General features: G+C 51.1%; 1 protein-coding gene across 9 annotated transcripts in view; it reads right to left on the bottom strand.

The window, feature by feature from the left end:
- Positions 1-24267, bottom strand: part of LOC119435666 (neural-cadherin) — a 259627-nt gene that overhangs the window by 60191 nt on the left and 175169 nt on the right. For all 9 annotated transcript variants that reach the window (XR_005188868.2, XM_037702430.2, XM_037702441.2 and 6 more), the window contains exon 16: positions 19967-20110. Coding sequence is in view for 8 of the 9 variants with exons in the window: in XM_037702430.2 (XP_037558358.1) it covers positions 19967-20110 (144 nt within the window). In the remaining variant the exon portion in view is untranslated. The remainder of the gene's footprint in view (positions 1-19966; positions 20111-24267) is intronic.

Genomic DNA, 24267 nt, shown 5'->3' with positions numbered 1-24267 from the left:
GAAGGGGATTCCCCGGCAAGCTAGTCGACGGGTTCATCGAGCGTCTGCATTTCCGGAAGAAGTTTCTTCGAGATTTGCCACGAGCTACGCCGAGATCGTCTGACTCCAACACCAACACTGGTTAATACGATTGGACACTTAGTGTTCCTTTTTATTTTGTACTTTCTGTGTTGGACTCTTAGTGCTTGTCGTTAATTATTTTCTTGTGGTTGTTAATACCCATCTGATTTGTATTGTGTTGTGTCTAGCCTAAGTGTGCAAGTGTGTGTTTAACTGCCTTGTGTGAAGAATATATTTTGTTGTGTTTTGACAACTCTGGGCTCTGACTCGGTCTTTGGACAGCAACCGGCGTTCGCTGGCGCACCAGAGGGCCCACTCTTAATTGTCCTTGCTTTCGTGGGATTATTTTCGGAAGCTGATAAGTCGGCTTTGGAATTTGGTCCGGCGTCTGCGCCTCGTTCACGGGGTCTGTGACACCCAGCCACGCTGTACACGAAGTTCGACTATGTGAATGATACACGTGTTAAACATGTCCCTCGCTGAGCTCCTCTTCGATCTGCATCACGTGGCGCAGAATCAGACTATGGGATCTGCAGCACGCCTTGCGACACTACGCAATATAGAAAAAAAATTGCCTCGCGCGGCGGATCTACAAGAGCGCGAAAATCCAAAGTGCCGAAACCGTGTTTTCTGTCCAGACAGATGGCGGCGCGTACTATTGCACCGTCGTGCCGCTTGCACTGGCCTAGCAGTGCGAGATTCCGAGAAGTTCGATGCTTTTCGTTTCATCGCGAATCAACGCCTTCGAAACCCGGCGATATCCAATATTACGCAAGGGGACAGCGCACGCTTGTTGGCCGCTCTGAAGTTCAAGCTCTCGCTCAATGCTGCAGCAATGACAAAAATGTCGCAGTTTCGCCCGAAAGGCGAAGCATCGATTGCGATAGCAAATTAGTAGAGAACTATTCGGAGCAGGAATAGTGGTTTTATTGGCTGCATAAACTGACACATTCGCTTACTAACTGAATTAACAATCGTGGTGTCAGCGCGCACAAGCAAACATGAATAGATCACAATGAATGACCGCAGACAACGACTGTCAAAACGCTGGCAGCAAGCGCAGCCGCCGCAGCGAGCGAAGGCTCGCGCGGTCTATCGCTTCAACGTAAACTGAGCGGCGAATGCACTGCGCATACAAAGGTCAGAGCCGTGTGGTGATAAGAGACGGTGCGGGCGACCGCCAACGCAGGGCAAAGTGCAGAGGAGTTGTGCAGAGAAGTTGTTGGCAGAGGAGAAGCTGCCCCCCCCCCCCCTCCTTCCCGCGCTGCCTTCCCGCTTTCTTGCTTTCGCGTGGGAGATTGAGTGGCAAGATACGCCTTTGGTGCCGGAGCACAGCGCCGCCCCGCCTCCTTCCCTCCCATACCCCCACGGGCTTTCGCGCGACGGTCGCGTTTGCTTTCCGCCGTGTGCGTTCGCTCTCCCTGATAGCGCGAGGGGGAGTTCGCCCTCCGTGATAGCGCGCGCTCCCCGCGCGCTTTCGCTCGCCCATACGGCGCGCGGCGACGATTTTATCGCCCTTGGAATCTATACGGAACCTCACGGCGACGGCGACGCCGACGGCAGAAACCCGGTTAAGTGTCCATATAATTGATCGCAATAAAAAAGGGGGGAGCGCAGGTGGAGAGGAGAATATCTAAAACGCCAACTGCGACAAAGGCACCGATTAGTCCATTGCGCACTCAAGCAACAAAAATCGACACGCGCGCACGATTGTCTCGGCCATTGAGAGATCTCCGAAACGTTCCGGATTGGGAACGGTGGGAAGGAGGCGCACGCGAGATGTGGCATAGGCGGTCTCAAAGCGTAGAGATAAAAAGAGGAAGCAGCGCAGGATGACGATTTCCAACAGGCCGATTCGCGTCCGGAGACTGACTGGTGGACGGCGCAGTGACCCTGACGAATGGGCGCGCTCCTTCGATCGAAGAATGCGCGCTCCCAAACCGTCCACGGCCGTCTGAAGGGAGCGCAGCCAGACGCGTGACTCTAAATGTGCCCGAGCTGCGGGGGGCGACATGAAGGCGCCGTCGCTCGACCCCAGAGAGAGCATAGTGCGGGAAGAAAACAAACGCTTCGCGACGACTCAAAACTTCACTGATGTCGTTTGAGGCGCCAGACGGGACTTGAATCGCAGAGCGTACACGGCGGCGAAGACAAAGCGGCCAGTAACGCAGTTGAAACTGACGTCCACGAAGCGAGCGTCCGCCTTGAGTAAAAAGATCTAAAAAAAATGCTGGAGTGAGCAAGCGTATAGAAAAAAATAAATAAAAGTGAAAACAGAAACGGGCGGCAGTGAAAGACGCGGCGCCGAGTATAGTGTGTGCTAACACATCTCGTGACCCGAAAGGCAATCCGACAGCGGCAGTCTTGTCAATCGGATGCGAAGCGTCACGCCACGCTCATGGAATCAAGTCGCAGCAACAGCACGCTTGACTGTGATGCCGCACTGACGGAGATCCTTAATGATACGGACACGGTTGGGGAGTGCAAACGGCTCGCCGACAATCGCGCTTCGCAGTCGACGGCGCTGCGAGCATCAACCTGTCTTCTTTCTCGCGTGAAAATGTGGCGAGGAGCAGGTAAACCAGTCATAAAACTCTGGATTTTTGTCGTTATTGGCGGTTGCTCTTGGAACGTCCTCTACGGACTTCGAATCGGGCTAGACCTACAGACTGTGTCGGCGCTGATCCATTATAGTCTAGACACTGGATCGTTCAATACGCGTGTCACATGACCTGAGAGTTGCTTAACGTTAGAATTAACTGAATGCTCACTCATCACAGCCACTGGAACAAGCGACTCTACGAGACATCAGCGACGGGCCGTGGCCAGTAGCTAGTGTGGCGGTCCGGAAAACACTGCTCTCGTGCCCGTTTGTACCCGCTGCTGCGGGAAGTTTACCGCTATGGTGTGTTGTTCGTATCATAAGCATGCACAACGGGCCTTCGCGCAAGCAAGCACCCGAGCCTTCTAACAGCACCAAAGAAAATTCCGAACCATAAATACCAAATTTAGGTAAACAAAATTATGAAAATATGTGTCACATATGCCGTCATATATGCAAGGCAGCCCCTGCGCGATCGCAAGCGCGCGGCGCTGTAAACTTCTGTCTAACAAAACCGTAATTCAGCCTGGGGGACAAACGACCAAGAGAAGTCGCGAAACGCAGTGGGCCTCAGTGCTTTGGGCATAACTCGACTGCGTAAGCTCAACAGTGGGCGCCTGCCGTCGACCTAACAGAGCCTCGAAAAATGGGGAGCGCCGAAAACCACCAAAAACAAGCACACACTCTCGTTTCCACAATTTCCCACCATGAACAATGAAAAGCAGGGCATTTTTGGTCCTCATTAGAAGACCGCAGAAAAAGGGACGGCCACGATAGGCTAAGCTGGCCAAACACTGGCCAAATGAAAAACCGATACGTAATACACGAGAAGAATAAGGAGGCCACGGCAGTGCGCTCAGGGCAATGAATTACCTCGGCGCGGTGAAAAGACACACGACCGTGAAAAATGACGACGGCGCGCGCAGGGCAGAAAAGACGTAGGTGAGCAGGAGGGGGGGGGAGCTGAGACGCAAATTGAGACGCGCGGAGGAAGGAGGGCCACGACCGGGCAGTGCCCGGACGCCGGTGGGTCAGGACCCCCGGGAGAGGAGAGATGCCGCCACAGTTGGGAGCGGAAGAAAAGAAAAACTGACTATTCATGCCGAATATGGCAGCCCTGTTCCGCTAGCCTGCTAATTGGCATTGGCGCAGAGCGGGCGCTGGAGCGAGCGACGCCTGATTAAAAATTCTCGACGCGCGCGCCCAAATTAATTATCTTTCGCAAAGAGCACGACAGAGTCCCTCGCCAGGCCACTTTTACCGGCGTTTCCACGTACAGTCCACTGCTCTTTATTGCCTCCCCCCCAACGCAGCCCCCCTCATCCACGACCAGAGAAGGACAAAGAAGTGATAGTGTAAAACATAGAAAAAAAAGAAAGAAATTGATCGAAAAAAAGAAAAGTGCAGGACCAAGAGTCCGCGCGGCTCAGCACACTAGCTGGAAGAAATTTATCATGAGGAAGGCGCAGTCACATAATGTCCCGCCGCTCAAGCGTGCCCTGCACTCAATGGGACAGCAGAGAGAGAAGAGGGCAGCGAGAAAATATATTGCTCGAGAGTTTAACACGCTGCGTCGACCCTCCTCCTCGCGTTCTCGGATACGGGGGGTGCCCTGCGTAAGGGATGCAGTAGCAAGACTTCCTGCATCAATCAGCGAGACGTAAGGATTCTTTGTACACGTGCACGGTCCGTCACTCGAGGAGACACCTCACCACTCATGATGCCTTTTTGGCAGGCCGGATCGGAGACTGCGGCCGCCTGTAAAAAAGGCATATGTGCGGGCCGGTTCCACGCATGCGCCGAGTCAGGTATATAGGCGGTAAGAGGTTCGTCCTGACCGGCAGTTCAAAGACGATAAAAACTTTTTTTTTTCTTTCTACGGTTTTTACGTAACAAAAGCACGATCTGATTATGAGACACGCCGTAGCGGAGGACTATTATATTTTGAGCACCTGCATTGTAAAAAAACTACATGTTAAAAAAAACCCGAGAAATTTCGATTTTTGCTACAGAACATTTCGTTCAAGGAAAGAAACAATATTTTACTTTTTAAAATGACATTTTCAGTTTACGGTCCCAAAAACAGAATTTCTCTTGATTTTAACAGCACTGGTCCCCATTTGGTAAAGTGACAAATTTCACACCAAAACGGTGAGCGAAATGAAATTTGTTCGTCTCTTTACTATCATCAGTTAACATTTGTGTGCTTCACCAGCCGCACGCAAGTACAGGCATATAGCTCTTGTATGCGCGAACTGAATGGCTTTCGTTTCTGAACAAGATACAGCTGCAACCGGAACGAATAATCCGCTCAGAGTATGGCTATATCTAAACTCGTAGAGCGGGTACATATGTTATACATAGCGTGCTTACCCGTACATTCGCATCCCAACATTTGTTTCTCTTGTACGGTGCAGTCATGAGGCGAGTAAATGTTACTCCCTTAATGGAACAAACTAATTTTGCCAGTAAAGTTACGGAAAAACGGTAAGCCTATTTTGGTGAAATCACAAAAGAACAAGCTAGCAGAAAAAAGAACAGAAAATACGTGTTACAAAAATTGCCACACATTTCCAGCTTTTTAAAATTATTTTTAATTAACATCATTTCCATTCGTTTGACAAAAAATGATAATAAGCGGATAAATGAGTTAAAACATCCCTTATTTTGAATCTTGAACCAAAACCGAACCGAAGTGCCATTGCGTCAATGTACCATCACTGCCTTTATAACTGAACGCCAATGCATTTCTCCGCAAGTTTTAATTATTTTTCCTAAGCGCAGGAAAAATAATTAAAACTCGTGGAGAAATGCATTGGCGTTCCAGTTACTTTCTTAACAAACCATCGATTTATGCATTGAGGAACAAAATTAACTGGAACGCAATGCATTTCTCACCAAAGTTCGGGAATAAATATTACGAAACTGGTGTCATGCTGAGAATTCGTTCCAGGCTTGCGATCCAAGCCTTGCGAACTCCACGGCTAGTGTTTGTAAATTGCAATATGGGCCATAAGGTAATTAGTTAAAAACTTAATTACTGAATTTTGGTTAATATGTCCACCTCTTCGAGCAGACCAGCTCATAACTAGAATTGTGCTATGAGCCACAGGCAACCTTTAAAATTTTTTGAAAGAGTTCGCTGAAATAACCTGTATATTCGCGCCCCTACGCTCATGATGATAGCGGGAAATATCAAATTATGCAGTCCAATCGACGCGGTAACATAATTTCTGGGTCACCATAAGTAAATTGCAGAGCCAGAGAGCTGCAATCAACACTGAGCTGGTATAACGTAAAACTGTGCCAATCTGTTTTTATTGCGATAGCAATTATATGGACACTGCAGGCGCATTTCTGTCGTCGGCGTCGCCGTGATGTTCCGTATAGAGTCCAGGGGCGATAACATCATCGCCGCGCGCTCTTTGCTGTATGTGCGAGTGAAAGCGTGCGAGGGTGAGCCGACGATGGCGGCTCAATCTCTCGCGCGCAATGGAGGAAAGCGAAGAGGAAGCGCGCCGTCTTCCGTCGCGCGCAAGGCACCAGGGGAGGGAAAGGGGGGTATACCCCGGCAGCTGCAGGGTATGGCGCGGCCGCGTAGGAGTGCCGATAGCTTCGTGTGCGCTGCGTTTTCGCCACTTAGTTCACGTTGAAGCGAGATGCAACACATTCGCTGCTGCTGCTGCCGCGCTTCCTCGCTCGAGCGTTTTGATAGCGAGTGTGCGAGGGCATCGAGTGAGGTGTGTTAATGTTTGCTTGTGCGCGCGTGACACCATGCTTGTTGTAAGCGAATGTTCATACGGCTGATAAAACTATTATCGTTACTTTGTATAGCTGTCTATATTTTGCTATCGCAGTCGATGCTTTTTATGCACCGTGGCTGTGGGACACTAACCCCAGCAGATGCACCGAGGGTGGTGCTAACCAGGTAAGATCGAATGCGTTTTGCAAGGCGTCCTGAATTTGACCAGGGGAGCCAGAAGCCATCCAGTTAATAATATCGTCGGCATATATATTGTAACGGATATCCTACAAGGAAGAAAGAGCCCAATCGATTACATTTATTGCCAAATTAAAGAGGAAAAGAACAGGTGGTCGGCCTCCGGTTGCGGAGCTGCTTGTTGGTAATGCCATCTGAGTCCGGGCTAGTGCTCGCACTGAGTTCGGCGACAGCTCGACGAAGCTCTGAAAATGTGATTGGGGCCGACATATGAGAATCACGATTGTCCGGTCCGGCATAGTCTGCGCACTCAGGGGTATCGGACGGTGCGAGACAAGTCTAACGGGGATCTGTATAGAGAGCATCTAATGTCCGGTGGTTGCTAATAACTAGTTTTCGTAGAGGATGGACGCTAGTCGTTCGAGTGGATTGAAGGTCGAGGAGAGACCACCGAGGTCGCCAAGCGGACCATAAATGGAGACTGTTGTTGAGCTAATCACACAGTGTGCCACTGATCCCGAGTAAGATAGTCAGAATGCCGAATGATTTCGGTGTTTAATTCATTTATGCGCTTTCGCAGACGGCGGTTGTGGTTAATAGCTTTCCAACCACGAAGTAGGCCATGGCGATCTTCCCAAAGGCGCAGCAAGCTGTTATCTACAGTGGGGGAGCCGTCGGTGCCTTGAATGTGGGTGGCGTGTTCCTGAACTACCGACGCAGTCCAAGCAGTAAGAGAGGTCGATGGAGGAAGCTCTGGCAGCTTGCGGCGAAAGCCAGGTCAGTTAAAGGCGAGAAAACAGGCTCCTGTCCTTCGCCGCAGGCTCAGGATGACAAGATCCCCAACTCAATCCCCCCTCTCCCATTACCCGCTCAAGTTCAATTGGCTTGCGTTGAACACGAACCAGGGAAAGCAATTTGGACAGTTTTTTATATCTGCTTCCCGAAAAAGCCCCGACTGGTGCCTTGCGCGTGCGGCAAGCATCATGGCAAAGAAAGTTATCGTAGCCTTTCCAGCACATTTCAGGTGACAGAAAAATGGGTAAATCAAACGCGTACCCGCGGAAGTACGGGAAGCGCGAGGCCCACTGTTCGAACGTGCTCATCCAGCGGTAAGCGACCAGGCACATGATGGCCCAAGGAAGAGAGCGCGGCATGTGCCACTCAGCAGTGACGACGGTGTCGGCGCAGCGGAGCAGGCGAGACGCCTTCCATGCAGCAGTAACAGCAAGATCACCGCTTGCGGCCTAGTCAGTGCAAGGCGGGAGCATCGAATAGAGCGCTGCTGCCGGAACGAAAGCTGCGATCACCGAAATCCCGCGGATGGTTTTATTTCCAGGGAGTTTATGGCCGGCTTTTAGGATACTTTAATATGGGGTACGCTGCTGCGTGAGGGATAATTCCGGCGGACGGGGAGAGCCCCTCCCATTGCGTCGATTTCGCTCAAGCACGCGCACAGTCGCCGCGCCGAGGTATAAAAGCGCGCGGCCAAGAAGCCCTGCCGCCTTTCTCGCACGCTGCAAATTGCGCTCCACGTTCATACGTCCCCCCCCCCCCCCCCCCTCTAAAAAAAAAAAAAAAAAAAGATCGATCTTGCCCCGTAGTTTCCATGGCCATGCCGACGGACGAGCGTCGCTGTTTAACGACACATACACGCAAGCCCTGCGGAAGGAGGAGAACAGAGAACGGAAACTTCCGGAAGGAAAGCGCGAAAGGAGAGCGCCCGAACTTCTGCCGTACGCACAGACAGACACGCGTCGTTTGTTTCGCTGGGCCTTAAATCCTCGTTGCCCCGATCTTAAGGCCGTGGTCGCCTACGCTACCGCTGCTTCGCTAAGACATCTGAAGCCCCGTCGGGGAAATGCAATTAATTCCAATAAAAGCGACCATTAAAAAGAAATCCACACAGGCTTCCAGTTCAAAGCCGGTGTATTCTTTTTCCGTTTGTTTCACTGAAAAAGAGCCCTGCAGAAAATGGCAGCTCGGTAAGGGAGGCGCCAAAAAATGGCTATTTCGTAGACGGCAGCAGCCATGGTAGAACACACCGCAAGCGGACCGGGGGGCACGTGAGTTCAGGGGGAACGCGACAGTGACAACGTGCAATTTCAAAGGCGCTCGCCTAACCCGCCACTCCTCCCTCCGCGTGCTCTACATTGCGCCGTGGGCACACCAAGCGCGGCTGCAGGAAGGTGGAGACTGCCGCAGCACAGCCTGGGCTCAGTGTGGCAAAGAGCTTTTCGCGGTCTTCGCACCGGCGTTTCCACCCCCGTGGCGTGCTCGGGGACGGGCGCACGCCACGGCGAAATTAAGCCAGCACCGCTTCACTCCGCCGGCGGTATCGATGGGAGCGGAGGACTCCCCCTAGCAAAGGTCGCACGGCTGCTGCTCCGCTCATTAACGCGCCTGATGAGCGCGCTCCCGAAGCGAACGGCCTTCGGAGGGCGAAACCACTCGCACTAATCCCATCCAATCTGACTGGCGCAAACGACGGCCACCCATGCATGGCGGCGGAAAGAAAAAAAAGGAGAGAGAGAGAGACTCGCTCACTGTACTCCCGAGCGCATCAGCGTGCGTATCTTTGCGCCGGCGGCAAAACAATGCGCGCCCATCGGGCCTCAGACAGGGGTGGGTTGGGCCATCAAAGATGGGACCCTCCCGAGGGTGCACTTGGAAATCACGGCACACGAACGCGGCCAAAACGATGCGCGCTATCGAGGGGCTTCACTTTCCCATTCTGCCGCCCGGGCACTGACACGGGCGCAGGCAGACTGAAGACTCCAATGAAAGTATATACGGGAAAACAATGCCAGAGATGATAGCCTGGAGTTACAGGGAACGTCTTCATTGTTTCCTTTACTTTCAATCGTTGTTTTGAAGGAAGCGAGCCGGTGGCGTAAGCAGACAGAAATGAGCGGGGAACGCGGGGCGGGGCGCCATACAGCGAAAGGGCGTCGTGCCGTAGTCGACCGACATCGCAGGAACGAGACAAATGGATGGATGGCGTCACAAGCCACACAAATCAACAATACCTCGACGTTGCGCAACCGCAAGGCACAACGCGATAGGAATGAGAAAAAAAAAAAAAAAAGGTCGTCATGGAAGAGGGAGAGTGCGTCATGACGTGGAATGAAAAACAAAGACAGCACGTTACACCGTCGAATCAGAGATACAATCGAATTGCAGGCAACTTGCTCTCCAGACAACTATCGCGGCCACCGCGCTTCCGGAGGAGAGAGAATCCGAAACGTGATGGGAAGAAGTTAAAGTGAAACCTGCTTGCTTACGCCCCGACGAGGCCCACTTCTCCGGGTCGCTCCGAGGCGGCGCGTAATGCGAACAATCAGCGCAGGCAAGGGCGCTGTTCGGTGGAAGAGAGAAGCGCGGTAGGAAAACAAGCGAGTGACGCGAGGAGGAAAGGGTGCCGGCTGCTCGGGAGCCGCACGGTGCGCCCGGGCTCGCGACGAACACGGCACGGGAAAAAAAAAAAAAAAAGGGGGGGGGGGGGGGGGGGGGAGAGGACGGGCCACGTTCCGGAACCGGTAAATAGTCCAGGTCTCGAGAAGATGACCGCCGCCAGCTAATCAAAGATGAAGAGTACTCCGCTCTCTCTGAGATGGGTGCCCGCGTTATCGCGCAGATAGTCACTGCACTCGTCTTACTGCAATGTCCGAACCTGGTGAGCGGCCCTTTAAATTCATTCACGGCATCAGCGACGCCCTTCGCGAATCGTATGGGAGGCGTCACCCTCCGTGGAAAGGAACATAAAGCAAAGCGTTGCCTACAGTATCGTATAGCGATTTTCTTTTCTCATCTTAAACACCCATGTGCTCAGTTCGAACGAAAAACGAGCGAACATGGTACGCGGCGATAACCTTAAATACGAAGGAGGAAATAGAAAAAGTGACACAGCAGCGCGTATCCCGGGGTGCGGCCAGAGAGAACACCAGAACGCACTCAAAGAACGTCGTACTTATATGGCGCCGCCTGGAACGTGCCACAAACGGAAGAGTTCAGGGCAGGAGGCCTCGACTATCGGAAGCAACAAAAACACTTCGCTACCGAACACGATGGTCAAGAGGAGAGTAGAAAGGGGATTGGGGGGGATACCAACGAATGTCGACATAAACACACACACACACACACTATATGCAAAGGAATTAGGCTCAACTAGCGTTCTTCCGGGTGGAACGCTCGCTCCGCATTCGCAGCCATTTGTTGATCAAGGCGCCGGTAAACAAGTGTCGCTTGCCCTGTCGTAAACAAGCGACAGCAAACAACCACCGCACGGGCATAAAGGCTATACGAAGAACACAGGAACGCTTAATAGAAAGACGAGGAATACAACGCTTGGAGGCTTTGTCCTAGCCTTAACGTAGTCACGTGAAGGAGGGCCAAGCGACTTTCATAAGATCTAGTCGTACATAGATTCAATGACTACTGCCGAATATATATGCACTGCCCCATGGGTGTGTCACTTGTTATTTCGTATTTGCAAGTCACCGAAAGAGGCGTATTTACGTGCGACAATTTCTGCAGCTCAAGCGCGCATGATCATCTAAGGACCGGAAAATGACAACACATGCCTGGCTTTTAAGATCGCTTTACGGTTACATTCACTCGTTTCAAGTGCTGGACACGTACGTATATGAGGTTATTCAGCGGTAACGTTCCCCTTTATGAGATCTCGCAGGCGACATTACTCTCCGAGACCAACAAAGCCGAATAGAGTGCTTCTGTGGGCTGTTAGTATATGGCAAGCGCGGTCGGTTCAACATGCCGTGGTAAGACGGCATTTCAAGTTATATTTGCGTTTTAAAAGCGCACCGCTTTCGAAGTTTCGTAAGGTGATTTTAAACTACGAACAGTAAACTAAAGCTGTCCACTGTAACCACTCTTTCCACAAAAAAAAAAAAAAAAAAAGTGTTAAAGAAAGGCGTTCAAGGATTTAAGGATGTCCTTTTGACTTTCCACAAAAGCGGGCACACGTGTCGTTTTGGTTTCACAAGCTCAGTCGGCATCTCAGCGCCGTCGCCTGCTCAAGACTGGCTTTCATGCAAACGCAGCCGCACCACGAGCTGCCCCCGAATACGGGCGTGCTCGGGAAGAGTTAAGAAACGCGTCTAGAGCAACAGTGAAAGGGTCCAGCTGCAGTAAGGCAGACGGGCGACCGCACGGAGAAGATTTTTTTATCACTGAACCACGCTACGCAACCTAACCAAAGAACGCCAGTCAGAAATCGCTTGAAGCTATTAGTCACGGGTCGTTTCTTTCTTTCTTCATTAATTATCTATTGCTTTGTCTGTCTGGTTCATTAACCAAGGAAACGTAGTGCTTGCATCTTTTTGCTCAAATTATTGTAAATGTTAAGAGACCATGTCACGGACTACGGCAATAGTTTGTCGCCTGCTATAGATAACTAAGGTTCAAATGGCTATCAAGTAGCAATGCCAGCAGTATCACAGGTCAGGTGATATGGACTCCACATGTAAAGCATATCCTACCACCCGCATAGAGAGAGAGAAAGAGAGAGAGAGAGCGACAGAGACAGTCCTCTATAACTACCAACTTTTTTGCTTAATGCTTAGCCCCCACTACCATTTTCTCTCTCCCCCCTCCCCCCTTAGCTCGATTGCTCTCACATCTAGCAACGGGTTATCTTTTGATTCTACAAACAGCAGCCCATCCACCTGTGTACCCGCCCCATGCGCTGCAAACGCTACCCATGCATGAGTGAGTACCTTGAGAGAGAGAGAGAGAGAGAGAGGGGGGGGGGGGTTCCAAGAAGACTGGCTTCTCCACATTAAAGGGATACGGACACAATCTGAAAATTTTACGAAAATGCTGAAAATGAATCGTCAGTGTGTGATTACACCAAAAAGAAGTAGTCACTTAGCTTATTTTTGAGCCGATGGCTTTATTTTTGGCGTTTTTGTGAGCGCGCGCCTCGCCGCCCGACCTGCGGGAGTTGGAAGTCGTGACGTCACGACACCCTCGTCGGATAGCCAGCCGGCCGGCCGCGGTCATTCGAAGCGCGCCGACGCCGCCTTCGCGAGCATGGATTCGAGTTCTGGTGCATCTACCAGCGATGAGTACACGTCTGAAGACGAGGAGCATTCCAACTTGGCAAGACATATTACCGCTTACGGTTACGAGCCTTCCGCGTCAAGCGACGAAGAAGAAGGCGGCCGTGGAAGTGCCGGTCAGGTTTTCGCGAACCGTAGCGCGAAGATTTCGCTCTGCACCAGAGACTTACGCAAGAATTATTGGTCATTTCCTGGTGTAAATTTTCGGCAGTGGCGTAATCGTGTTCTTGCCGAAGATATACACCAGCAGTTAAGTAGAATGGTTACTGCAATATTAGCTGTTTTTGTCTGTTTGAGCTCTGCGCCACCAGGTGGCAGCACCATACAGGCCACTCACGTTTACGGTTCTGCCCGAACGCCCCAACGCCCGCGTTTGCACGATTACAGGACAAGGTAAAGCTCTCTAATAGGCAGGTATCCAAAGTTTACCTACATTCTCGTCTTTGGGAAACGTGTGCGACGGCGTGTCACGACCGACGATGCTGTTATAAAAAGCAATGTCTGGGCATTTCCTTCCGCAGCGACGAACGCGTCAATACCGAGCGACGACCGCGGGCAGGCGCATATAAGACGCAACACCTGCGTGGAGCGCCGACGGGGATGTTTCAGACGGAGCACGTGCGAAGATCGCCGAAACAAACGCTGCAAGGGACCGACACCCCCGGAAACACTGCGACGGCTGTGGCCGACCTTGGCCGCGGGTGGGTGTTATGACGTCAAATTTCAGCTTCTGCCGGCGGCCGCTTGGAGGCAAGGTGCAACAGAAAATCGCAACAAATGATGTTTCTCGTTCTTTTTTTCAAAGCAGCTTGTTGTATTTGTCATTTTCAACAGTTCAACTTTTGTTCCGACGCAAAAACCACCCGCCAACTTTTGTGTCCGTATCCCTTTAAGCGGCCTCGTGGGGAGAAGCCCGCTTCTGGAGAGCCCGCTTCAGATTCCTGCGGCTGCAAACTTTTAGAGCGTAAGCTGTTATGGGCTGATTCCAATAGCCGTTTCGGGTCGCGATGATGCCGCCGCCGGCGGCCACGTAACCGCTATCGCCGGAAACGCGAAAGAAAGTACCGCATTCTCGCCGGGATCGAACCCGCGCCCTCTGCATGTGAGCCTGATACTCTACCACTGAGCCACGCAAACGCTTGCTATCGGACCGCGGAAAATACCCTAAAGCAAACGCAGGGTGAGACGACTCGAGCCTCCGCCAGTATGGTGGCGCCATCTAGTTAAGGTGCCTGCAAACGCGGCGCGCCCGACATGTAAGTTGTAGTTGTAAGGCTTGATCGGGCTCAGCAGACTGCTGCGGAGAGAGAATTATAAGCCGCAGTTCGCCGTCGACGCCGGCCGAACAGTTCAGATCGTTCTTGTCAAAACGAGGCCAACAGAATGCCGCGAAGACCCTGATGTGCGTGGTGCTCAAATTGGAGCTACTCTTGAGCCGCTCCACCAGCTTACGCTGTGACTGTGCTGCGTGTGCCGCTCAGGCCTGTGACTTTTTTTTCTGCCGACAGCAGTCACTGCTCAGACTTCCCCAAAGGTCCCAAACTTCGTGAAGAACTCCGGCTTATCCTGTGCCTATAGACCGCCTATAGCGGTTAGTCTGCGGGGCGCAAAATAGATGGCGCTAACGGCTCCGACGCCTTACGAGTGCGGCCGAGTGCCTGAATCACCGCAAAAGGGGAAAGGGCTTCTGTTAATTCTTGACCGTATAGGATAACATAATGAGTATATGAGGCAAAATGTGGCGCGGTGCGCCTGAAAAAGTATCACCTGACACTATGCAATATCAGCGTACCCTGCAGTACCGTTACTAGAGTTAGTGAGCTAGGTTGAGTGCAATCTCGTACACTTTTGATGTCGCCACAATGTCGTGCTTCTTAACGAAGATTTCGCGTCCGGTAATGGGTATTTTATTCACAAGAGGAGATGTCTAACCGGGGCTCACACGTACGCGTAATTGCAGTGGTCTGCGCATGCACGATCATAAACTCAGAAAGCCTCCCGTGTAAGCATATTTTCCTATACTGTGGCAAGTACAAGAATTTAAAAGGTGTTTCACTGCAAACTTTGCTCTGAGCACGTAAAATATAACGAAATATCCTTAACTTACTGCAGTTTCGCTGAAGCGCAGAACACCAAGACACTTTGGGCGGAATACTTTAATTACTTCTATTTTCTTTTTAAATCCGTATGACTGATTCGGTGACCCATAAGCTAATATTAGCGTAGCAAAGTGAGCCGACCATGTATATACAGCTCTGACTGCTCTCGCTGCTTATCCATTTCCGGAGATTCTCTTGCATATTTCAAAGAACCGACGGTTTCGAGAGCCAGGGAAAACGACAGAGATAGACTTTTAATGGCACCGAGAACCGCAATATCAACCGGCTGCTCGCACATACCAACCCTCACACGGATTGCACAGTACTCAGGTGGTAAGAGCTATCTGCTCTTACGAGAAAGCAGAAGAAAAAGTACGAACGATCGGGTATCGCTTCATCGGAGGACGCACACTCGCCGATATGAAGTACTCACTCACCGCCGCAGCAGCTATCAGGCTTAAAAAAAAAAAAAAAAAAAAAGGCCGCGTGTAAACTACCACCAGCACTAACGTTCCGTTTGCGCTTTCGGCTGATCGAAAGCGTTACATTATTGGATAATAATTCACCAAGAAGGCGAAAACAGCGCTTCTCTCTATTTACTCAGCACGTCGTCCACTATCGGGAAGAAGAAGCCCGAAGGCGCTCAATGGCGACGCCCATGCAGCGGCGCTGTAAATAGTCTATACTACCCGACCTGTAATGCAATGCAGACAATGCGACAACAACCACAACCGCACGACGACGCACACCACAGCGTAACGGCCGGACTGTACAAACCCTCTTCCGATCTAGCTCTTGACTGCCGTCGCCGTAAAATGTTACACTTGGTGTCTATGCTAATTAAAGGTGATGCATGAGTCTGTTAACCGGATGGGAAGAGAGTATGCGCTGTCTCGAGCTCTTAACTGCTCTCGAAGAGAGAGAAAAAAATAACGGGGCTACTGCACTATTAACATCGTGCGCCTGCATCCGCGAGAGGATATAACGCCTCCTGACACGGCGGGCGATGCAGAATGCTGACAATAATTGCAGGTCTAGTAGCTGGGTAATGACGCGACGAATGGCCCGACCTGTTGTCTCGCTGCTTGTCCATACAGTGTGAGCAGCTCGCGTCACTTAACACCCACTAACAGACGCAACAACCTACCGATACGGGTAGCACATGAGAAACGATTCGACTATTTCCTGTCTCTCCTACTGTTTTTTTGCCCGCAATAAAACTGCTCCGACACACCCATAACCTCGGAATTGGTCGGCTGTTTTACTCAAAATCGACCCCATTCATGGTCAGAGGCACAACCAGGCGGCTCTGGGTAAAACGGTCAGAGTGGCCTCCGGTCACGCCCGACAAAGCACTGAACGGTCGACGGTGCAGCGGCTCAACGACATGGGCCCACGTTCACACCAGAAGGGCGCTCGCGTACATTCTGCTGCATCATTCGCCAGACTGACCCTTTCCCACCTCCAAATTATTAAATAAAGGACGCAGGACATGAGCTCGGGGGGGGGGGGGGGGGGGCGCCATGACGGAGTGACAAGAGAAAAACAAGAACTAGTTGGAGCCATCACCGCGATGCTTCTTTTGCACGAGGGCAGTTTCTCGGCACCTTTTAAGGGCGGAGGTGCGCTGCGGGACTGACTCGCGACGCTAGAAAGAACAAACAAAAATTAAACGATGGATAAATGGAAGAAGAAGAGTGGAAGGGAAGAAGATTAATTACCTAGAGGGCGAAATCAGAAACGCGCCGCTAGATCCATCAAAGTGAAAAAAAAAAAAAGTATCCCACCGGCGTGCGTCCCCGTTCGCGATAAAAGCACCCCTCAGGGTACATCAACAAAACAAGTAGCGGAAGCATGAGCATAAAGGCAGTTCGAAAAAAATTAAAAAAGAAAAAGCTACCCATGCCTGAAGAGTTGGAAACTAAAGGCCGCTGTGTATATAACAGGGATGAAAGAGGCCAGAGAAAGAAGGCCAGCGGGGGTTACCAGGCGCGGAAGAAGAGTACCCTCCGCCATTTTTGCCCCATTTACTCCATTATTCTTTTCGCCCAATCATCTCATTCATCGTCCCTTCCAGATTTCACTGGTGAAACAAGCCTCGGCGGGGGCGGACGTGGGAAAGGCCCCAACGATGAAGAAGAGAGGAACCCGAGCGCAGGCGTGCCCGGCCAAACAGTCCGTTTCAGAGAAAGCGCTCTCCCAACCAGTTCTCACTAAAAGCGAGCCGAGTGCGACGGGAAACCGATAGCTGCGCGAAAGAGGGCGCCCCAAGAAAAATCGCCGGCCGCACTAAATGCCTCGCAACGATGCGCTCGCGAAGGAAGGGAACTGGGGGAAGGGAGGGGGGGCTCGACGCCATCGCAGCAGCAACATCAGGGCACGTACCAAACGCTTTTGCCGGAGCATCTTTTGTCCTCGAGGAGCGCGACGCTTTCGCCGCGCACGCGCCGAAGTCGTTCGCCCCCGCAGCAGCAGCACTGGTCCCTTATTTGTCCCGCCCTCCTCCGCTTTCGCTGGCATACAATTCTTTCGAGTTCGCTGACTCTCGCCAGTCATTTGCGCGCAGGAGCAAAAAGAGAAAACAAGGAGGCGGCGCGCGAAACTTGCTTGTGAACGGCCCTCGAACGAGCCCACTCCTGGATGAAGCAGACTGCATTAAAGACGCCATTGTCCCTTGCAGTGAGCTGAATCGGATAGGGGCGCAAACAATACGGGGTTGTACATTAGTGGCGAAAGCAATTTTTCGCCGGGACTCTGAGCTCGCGCTGACGTCCTCGGGTGACGACGTCTATAGCGGAAGGCGGGGGAACTTAATCCAAGGGCTGCCCAGATTTTATAGGCGCTTAAGGCAAACCCAGGACCGCAAGCTGGCGTTGGGCAGCACGGCAGCTGCCCAGGGCGGCGCATTTCACACCCCGGACAACAGGACCCGCGCTCGTGTACGGACATGCAAGTAGCGCGTTCGAGTAGCGCGGCTTCGGAGGAACAAGACACGAACGAGCTATACGGATGCGGCGCATTACAGCGAAATTCTTACGAAATCAGCCGAGTGCGGATAACAGCCACTATGGCCGCTCGGCAACGAAGAGGGAATAACGACATCGGAAGGCAGGAGAGAAGGCGTAAGAAAGAGAAGAAAACGCACCCCCCTCCGATCGAAGCAGGGCTTCACAGCCGCGGTTCCACGGTGTTCCAATTAAGGTTCGTTAAAGCTTAATTAGAACGCGCCCTGCAACGCGCCCCTCCGCAGCGTTTCGCTTCCGTCGCGCCGTCGCCTGATTGAGAGGCGCCGGTTCTGTCAGTGCTGCAGAAGCAATCGATGGGCGAAGGGTGCACGAAACGGCGACATCAGGAGAATACTAAACACGCACCCCTCGGAGAGTGGAGGGCAGTGCTAAGTGCCGCACGACCCAAGAAAAGCTTCGCTCCGCCTGCAGGCGCCGAGGTGCACAATCTGTTGCGGTGGCCCAGATAGCTCATAATGGCTGCAGGCGCGCGCCGCTTTCACCCAGGTGGCCCAAGTGTGTCCCCCGAAAGGAAGGGGGCCGCACACTTGCTCCCCTTGATCGCTGAATCCCGTGACGGGAAAGTCAACCTCGCTTAACCACCTTGAACGCCGTTCACGTACCACGACTGCTCACCAAAGGAAGACCCACGCGTCTGCAGCCACTCGTGCGGCCGCCTTAATCGCGGAATAAGGACACTTAAGCGCAGAAATTCCGAGCGAAAATGTTTAACCCTAGTCAGCCGACGAAACTGTGGGCGATCCATGCTAAATGCCAGCTGTAACGCTTACCACCTGAAAGTGTCAGTCAAACTACCAAGAGCTGGTGCACTCGTTCCATATGTACGCGGGACACAGTAAAGAGAAAATATGCATATCGCACAGTGATAGAATTCAGCGTTGTCGCTTTGAATAGGGGGAAAATGAAAAGAAGCAGTAACGCCACACTTGATTGTAGGGGAAGCAGTCTGCTGAAGCAAATTTAAAGAACACTTTAGTTTAGCGTGCGCATCGTCGATGCAAATGTGTAGTCCGAAACAGCTCATGCCTTCTCGTAGCATGAGGAAATATTCAGGTGGAGGTCAAGGGTAATGTCGCCGACAGCGTTCTGGCGCTCACTTTATAGACGACTGACCTACTTTAGCTTCTGTAGCTCTTCATCACTTCAGCTCGCAATTTCAAGCGTCAACAGAAGGTGCGCGTTCTCAAAACAGCAGTAAAAAAGGGAAGAGCATGCATTGGTCCAAAACCCTTGAAAACATTCCAACCAAATAAAGTCGTCATGATCCGAATGGCGTAACATTGAGCAAATTCCAAAGTTTCATTCTTTTCCATGCGCTCTCTAAAAGTGAAAAACATTTCCTACCGCTAGTCGCATCTACCCAGTCAGCATTTTTTTCTGCATTAATTCGTCTGACCTTTCTACCAGCATAATCCTAGATGGCTAACTTTTCATTATATTTGCGTTCGAATCTCAAATACCCTTAACTCTCTATCCCTGGATAGTCAACATTGAAAAATGTTCTTGCGCGCTTACTAGATTGTTTCTAAACATTATGCTGTGTACTATAAGAAATTGCAGCGTCGATGTGCGTGAGATCAGCGGATATACATCATTCATCAGCGTAAAACAAATTGCTGAACCAGGTATCCATAGAAAAAAAATATGGCGGTGGTCCCAGATCTATGCGTAGGACATTCAGAAAAAAAAGTGGAAAGGCACAAATCCAATCAATGCCACTATCCCTTGTCCTCGTTGGAATTTACGTTGATTTAAATTTACGGCGAAACCTCACAGTAACAGACGTTGGTCGACGAGCGCTCCTAGGAGGCCCGCAAATGGCTACACTGGCTATACGACATATTACAATGACCGCAAACATGCCCGCGTGAAAGTATAGCTATAGACGCCGCGCAGCTCGCCTTACTCTGAAACTGTGCGGAGCTCCGTCGGAAAGCGATTTATTACAGCTTTAGAGAGTGAAGGTGCCAAGACAAAGCCATGTTCTCGACGTTCGCGTGATCCGAACAGCCCAGCGCGACGCGTAGACAGCCCCGGGGAAGGAGCGTACGAGTGCAGTTGCCCAGCTATGCGATAATTGGCCCGCGATGGCGAGTGTCCTGCGGATCATGAACCACGGCGTGCACGGCCATGCCTCAGAGGACGGCAAAAGCGCTCACATTCGTCCTTGTCCTTGGCAGTGACCGTGATGACAGTGTGCTGCACATCCTCGTCCTCGTTGACCTCAGCCTCGTAGAGTGCCTGGCCGAAGTACGGCGGGTTGTCGTTCTTGTCGCCGATCCCAATGCGGATGTACTTGGTCACTGCGTCACACACAGAACAGACACGGTTAGGTCTCAGTGCGCCCAACGCAAGCGCGTTGTACTGCGTGAGCGAGAAGTGTAGAAGGTGAATCGAGGGACTTGATTTCTTAGCACCAACAATTAAGCGAACACAAACACGAAACAAAAGGAGCATTTTTTTTGTTAGCTGAACTGTACATTTATTTATAGATGTAAACGTTAAGTCTTATAGATTTCATGTTCTTAAATGATCAAGGAAATGAAACTGAAAAAAAAAAGACAACTTCGCCGCCGGTGGGAGCCGAACCCACAACCTCCAGATCGCGTGTATGGTGCTCTAGAAATTAGGTCATATGCCTGCGTCCACGTTTTTGGGGGGTACTACATTTAATTTCGTTTTCACACACGTCATAATATATATATATATATATATATATATATATATATATATATATACATATATATAAACAAAGCAAGTCGACCAAAGCAAGCCGCGCCGACCACAAACATTGCGTGCACCACCTGAACGAATGCAAGAGCGGCAAACAGAAGACATGGCCCGATGCGCCGAACCAGTCCATTAAGAGCAACCTTAATGCTGCTCTCGAGATAACAGGAGACAGAAGAGGGTCAGGAAAAAAAACAAAAAGGGCCGGGAAAACAGGGATCGGCGCTCACTTCCCACCATGGCCAACCAAGTAATTAACGCACACGGATCGGCACGATACAAATGAAGCGACTCATCGCGCCGCCGTCGTAAATCACTGCCACCCAAAACTCGGCCGACCATTTCTTGCTGCTCCCGGAGAATATCGCAAAAAGAGGCAACACTCTTCATTTTCGCGCGCTGGGCGCGACACCGGTTCGATGTTCGCCCCGCTGATAACCACGGGCAGGTTACGAATTAAGCGCACCCGCTCAGGGCGCTCGAGAGAGAGAGAGCGCAGGCGGGAGAGACGGACGATAGCGCCGCCGAAGGAAGTGGGCGCGCCGAATCATTACGAGATGCGCTTATCGCTGGCAGCAGTCGCGGAAGAACTCCACCCAGCCGCATGTGCCTGCAGCCGGCGCCCAACAGCCCTGCGGTCGGCACAGGTCTGGCACCACTTCTTCACTGCGGATAACGCTCGGCGACCCCGGCCGGCAGCCATTCTGCTCCACGGCGGATGCCGGCCACAACCAGTGTGTGCCCGCGTCATGCACGCACCAAGGTTGGCACAGCATGCCTGCCAACCTGTGAAATTCGTGAAGATCCTCGACACATAAGGGGGGAGAAGGAAATAGCGCGTTCTTGTTTTCTGCTCTTTTTTGTTTTGTTTTTTACATATGCTTCGCACGTAGGCGCATTTTGTTGGTTAGATACGTACTTTATTAACAATTATTTAGCTTTAGATGCATAACACAAGCACCAGCAAATTTGGACCAGGAGAAACTGACATGCAACACGGTGTTCCTATAGATCACAGTGACTTCTTGCTGTTAGCGATTGCATCTGCTGCAAAAACTTTTCTGAATAAACTTCTCGACGCAGGTAGAAAAAAACTTGGAGGACGCTTAAGCTTCGCATTTAAGAGTTGAACACGATAGCGTTATCGGGACCCGTTCGCATTGCATCGTTCGCCTCCGGCAAGCAGGCTTCGCTTCATTAACTGCAACACGGAACGTGGGGAAGCGAGCTTACAAAGACCAAGCTTACACCGATCCCCTTAAAGTCGGCTTCACGTTTAAACAGAAACGCATTGCTGGAATGACATTTTGTCAGGGGCAATATAAGTCGTCTTTTATTAAAACGTGAAGGCCCTAGCACTTTTTTTTTCTCCTTCACTAACACCTTGCACCACGCGGAAGGCCTGCGCGGTGGGGGGTCGGGGATGATTTTCTGCGACACGGGCCCCTTAACGCTATCGCATTAATATATGGACCCGCCACGGTGGTTAGCGGCTACGGTGTAGCACGAGGTCACGGGATCAAAGCCCGGAATCAGCGGCCGCATTTCAATGGGGGGCGAAATGCAAAAACGATCGTGTCCCGTGCATTGCATGGTTGTCAAAATTAATCCGGAGTCCTCCACTATACGGCATGCCTCATAATGAAATCGTGGTTTTGGCACGTAAAACACCAGAATTCGGTCATTCGAAAAATATGAACCCCTATAGAGGGTGTCCCAGCTATCACGCAGCACGAATAAAAAAAAAAAAAATGCCGTTTCGCGAAGCAAACCTAGTGCGTATTGTTTCCAGTACAGTGGAGCAGCCGCCAGTAATTTTTTGGTTACTGAGATTTAATTCGGTAATTGTAATTAATTATCTAACTCTAGAAGTAGTGTCCTAATTATCAAAGTGCCAATGAGAAAATTGTAGAGCAACATGAAAAATTCCCGATACAGCTTTGTGTTACTCAATCCGTGCTACATAAAAGTGTTTTTCCGAGAGTGAAAGCAGCCCGCGAATATACGCGCGCGACTGGTCACTCGAGGCACTTTACGTGTATTTGCGGGATACTTTCACGCTGGGAAAAACACTTTTACGTAGCACGGATTGAGGAACAGAAAGCTGTATCGGGAGTTTTTCATGTTGCTCTACAATTTTCTCACTGACACATTGATAATTAGGACAGTACTCCTCGAGTTAGATAATTAATTACAATACCTAATTAAATCTCAGTAATGAAAAAATTACTGGCGGCTACTCCACTGTACTGGAAACAATACGCACTAGGTTTGCTTCGCGTAACGCCGTTCTTTTTTTAAATCGTGCTGCGTGATTGCTGGGACACCCTGTATATCTTGCAGAAAGACGAAGGCACCACGCACAGTCATTACTGAAAAATAGTGCGGCTATATAGGGCGAGGCAAAAGGATGTTAAATTTTTTTTCTCTTGTAGATTAAACCATGGCGTGCCGATATTCCATTGAGGAACGAAGGAAAATAGCTGCCTGGATGGAGGTCTTTCAGTTCCCAAGCATCGTACAAGAAAAATTCACGGTCTGCACCGGACGTGATGCACAATCGCGCCTGACAAATGGTAGAATCTACGAGAAGTTTGTAAGGACGGGGCCCGTTCACGCCGATTGCAAGAGAAACAGCGGTAGAAAGAGGTCTGTCCGAACTTAAGTGAGTATCATCCTCATCCAGGGAGCGATGGTAGGCAGCCCAACCAAGTTCTCGCGCAGACTTTCTCTAGAGACTAACATTTCTCAAAGGTCAGTGATTAGAATTTTACACCGTGACTTAGGATGACGCCATACCACTTGCAAATGCAGCGCAAATTATCTTGGAAATGTGCACATGGAGCCTGACATTCTGTTCCATGTTTTCTGACGAAGCAACATTCCACATGAGCGGTCGTGGGAACAAACACAACTGTGTCATCTGGGCGACCGAACACCCACAGGAAGTTCGCGAGCACATGCGGGATTCCCCCAAGGTGACGTTTGGTGTGCAGTGAGCAAATTTGGAGTGATTTGGCCCTTCTTTTTTGAAAAACAAACCATCAGGGGAGAGGATTGCCTTGCCATGCTCAGCACGTCCATGGAGGAGAACGCGCCACTTGCCATTCTCCAGCGAGGGTACTTTCAGCAAGACGGCGCCCCTGCCCATTACAGTTCGATGGTTCGGGATTACCTGAACGTGTCGTTCAGTAAACGTTGGATTAGTAGAGGTGGTCCTCTCCCATGGCAGTGCTGTTCACCCGACCTGACGCCATGTCATTTTTGGTTATGGGGCATGGTCAAGGATCGTGTCCTAGCCAGCAAACCTAGCAACTTGGACGACCTGAAGCAGCGCATCACTCATGCCCTCGCTGCTATGCCTGCCCAAATGGCCCAGTGGGCCTTATAATCAACAATGGACAGACTCCATAAGTGCATTGAGCGGGATGGGTGCCAAATTGAAACCCTGAAACCAAATCCCTGCCTTGTAATTTCACGTCAGTAAACACCCATTTAATGTTAACATCCTTTGCCTCACTAGGGACATTCAGGTCTAAAACGACAGGTAGAGTATAGCATGAAGTCTGTAGTCTATAGACAGACATTCCGTAACGCGCGCGCGCGCGCGTGTGTGTGCGTGTTGTGGGGATGCGCGACTCTCACGCGTCCCCCGATGTTTTCCCCGCATGGCTCCCGTCTCCTGTAATCCGGCTTCGCCGCGTGGCTTTACGGCCGTGTGGTTCAGGCG

The sequence above is a fragment of the Dermacentor silvarum genome, chromosome 1 (assembly GCF_013339745.2).
Source record: "Dermacentor silvarum isolate Dsil-2018 chromosome 1, BIME_Dsil_1.4, whole genome shotgun sequence".
NCBI lineage: Eukaryota > Metazoa > Arthropoda > Arachnida > Ixodida > Ixodidae > Dermacentor > Dermacentor silvarum.
The sequence above is the reverse complement of the archived record's forward strand: the minus strand, read 5'-3'. Positions and strand labels throughout refer to the sequence as shown.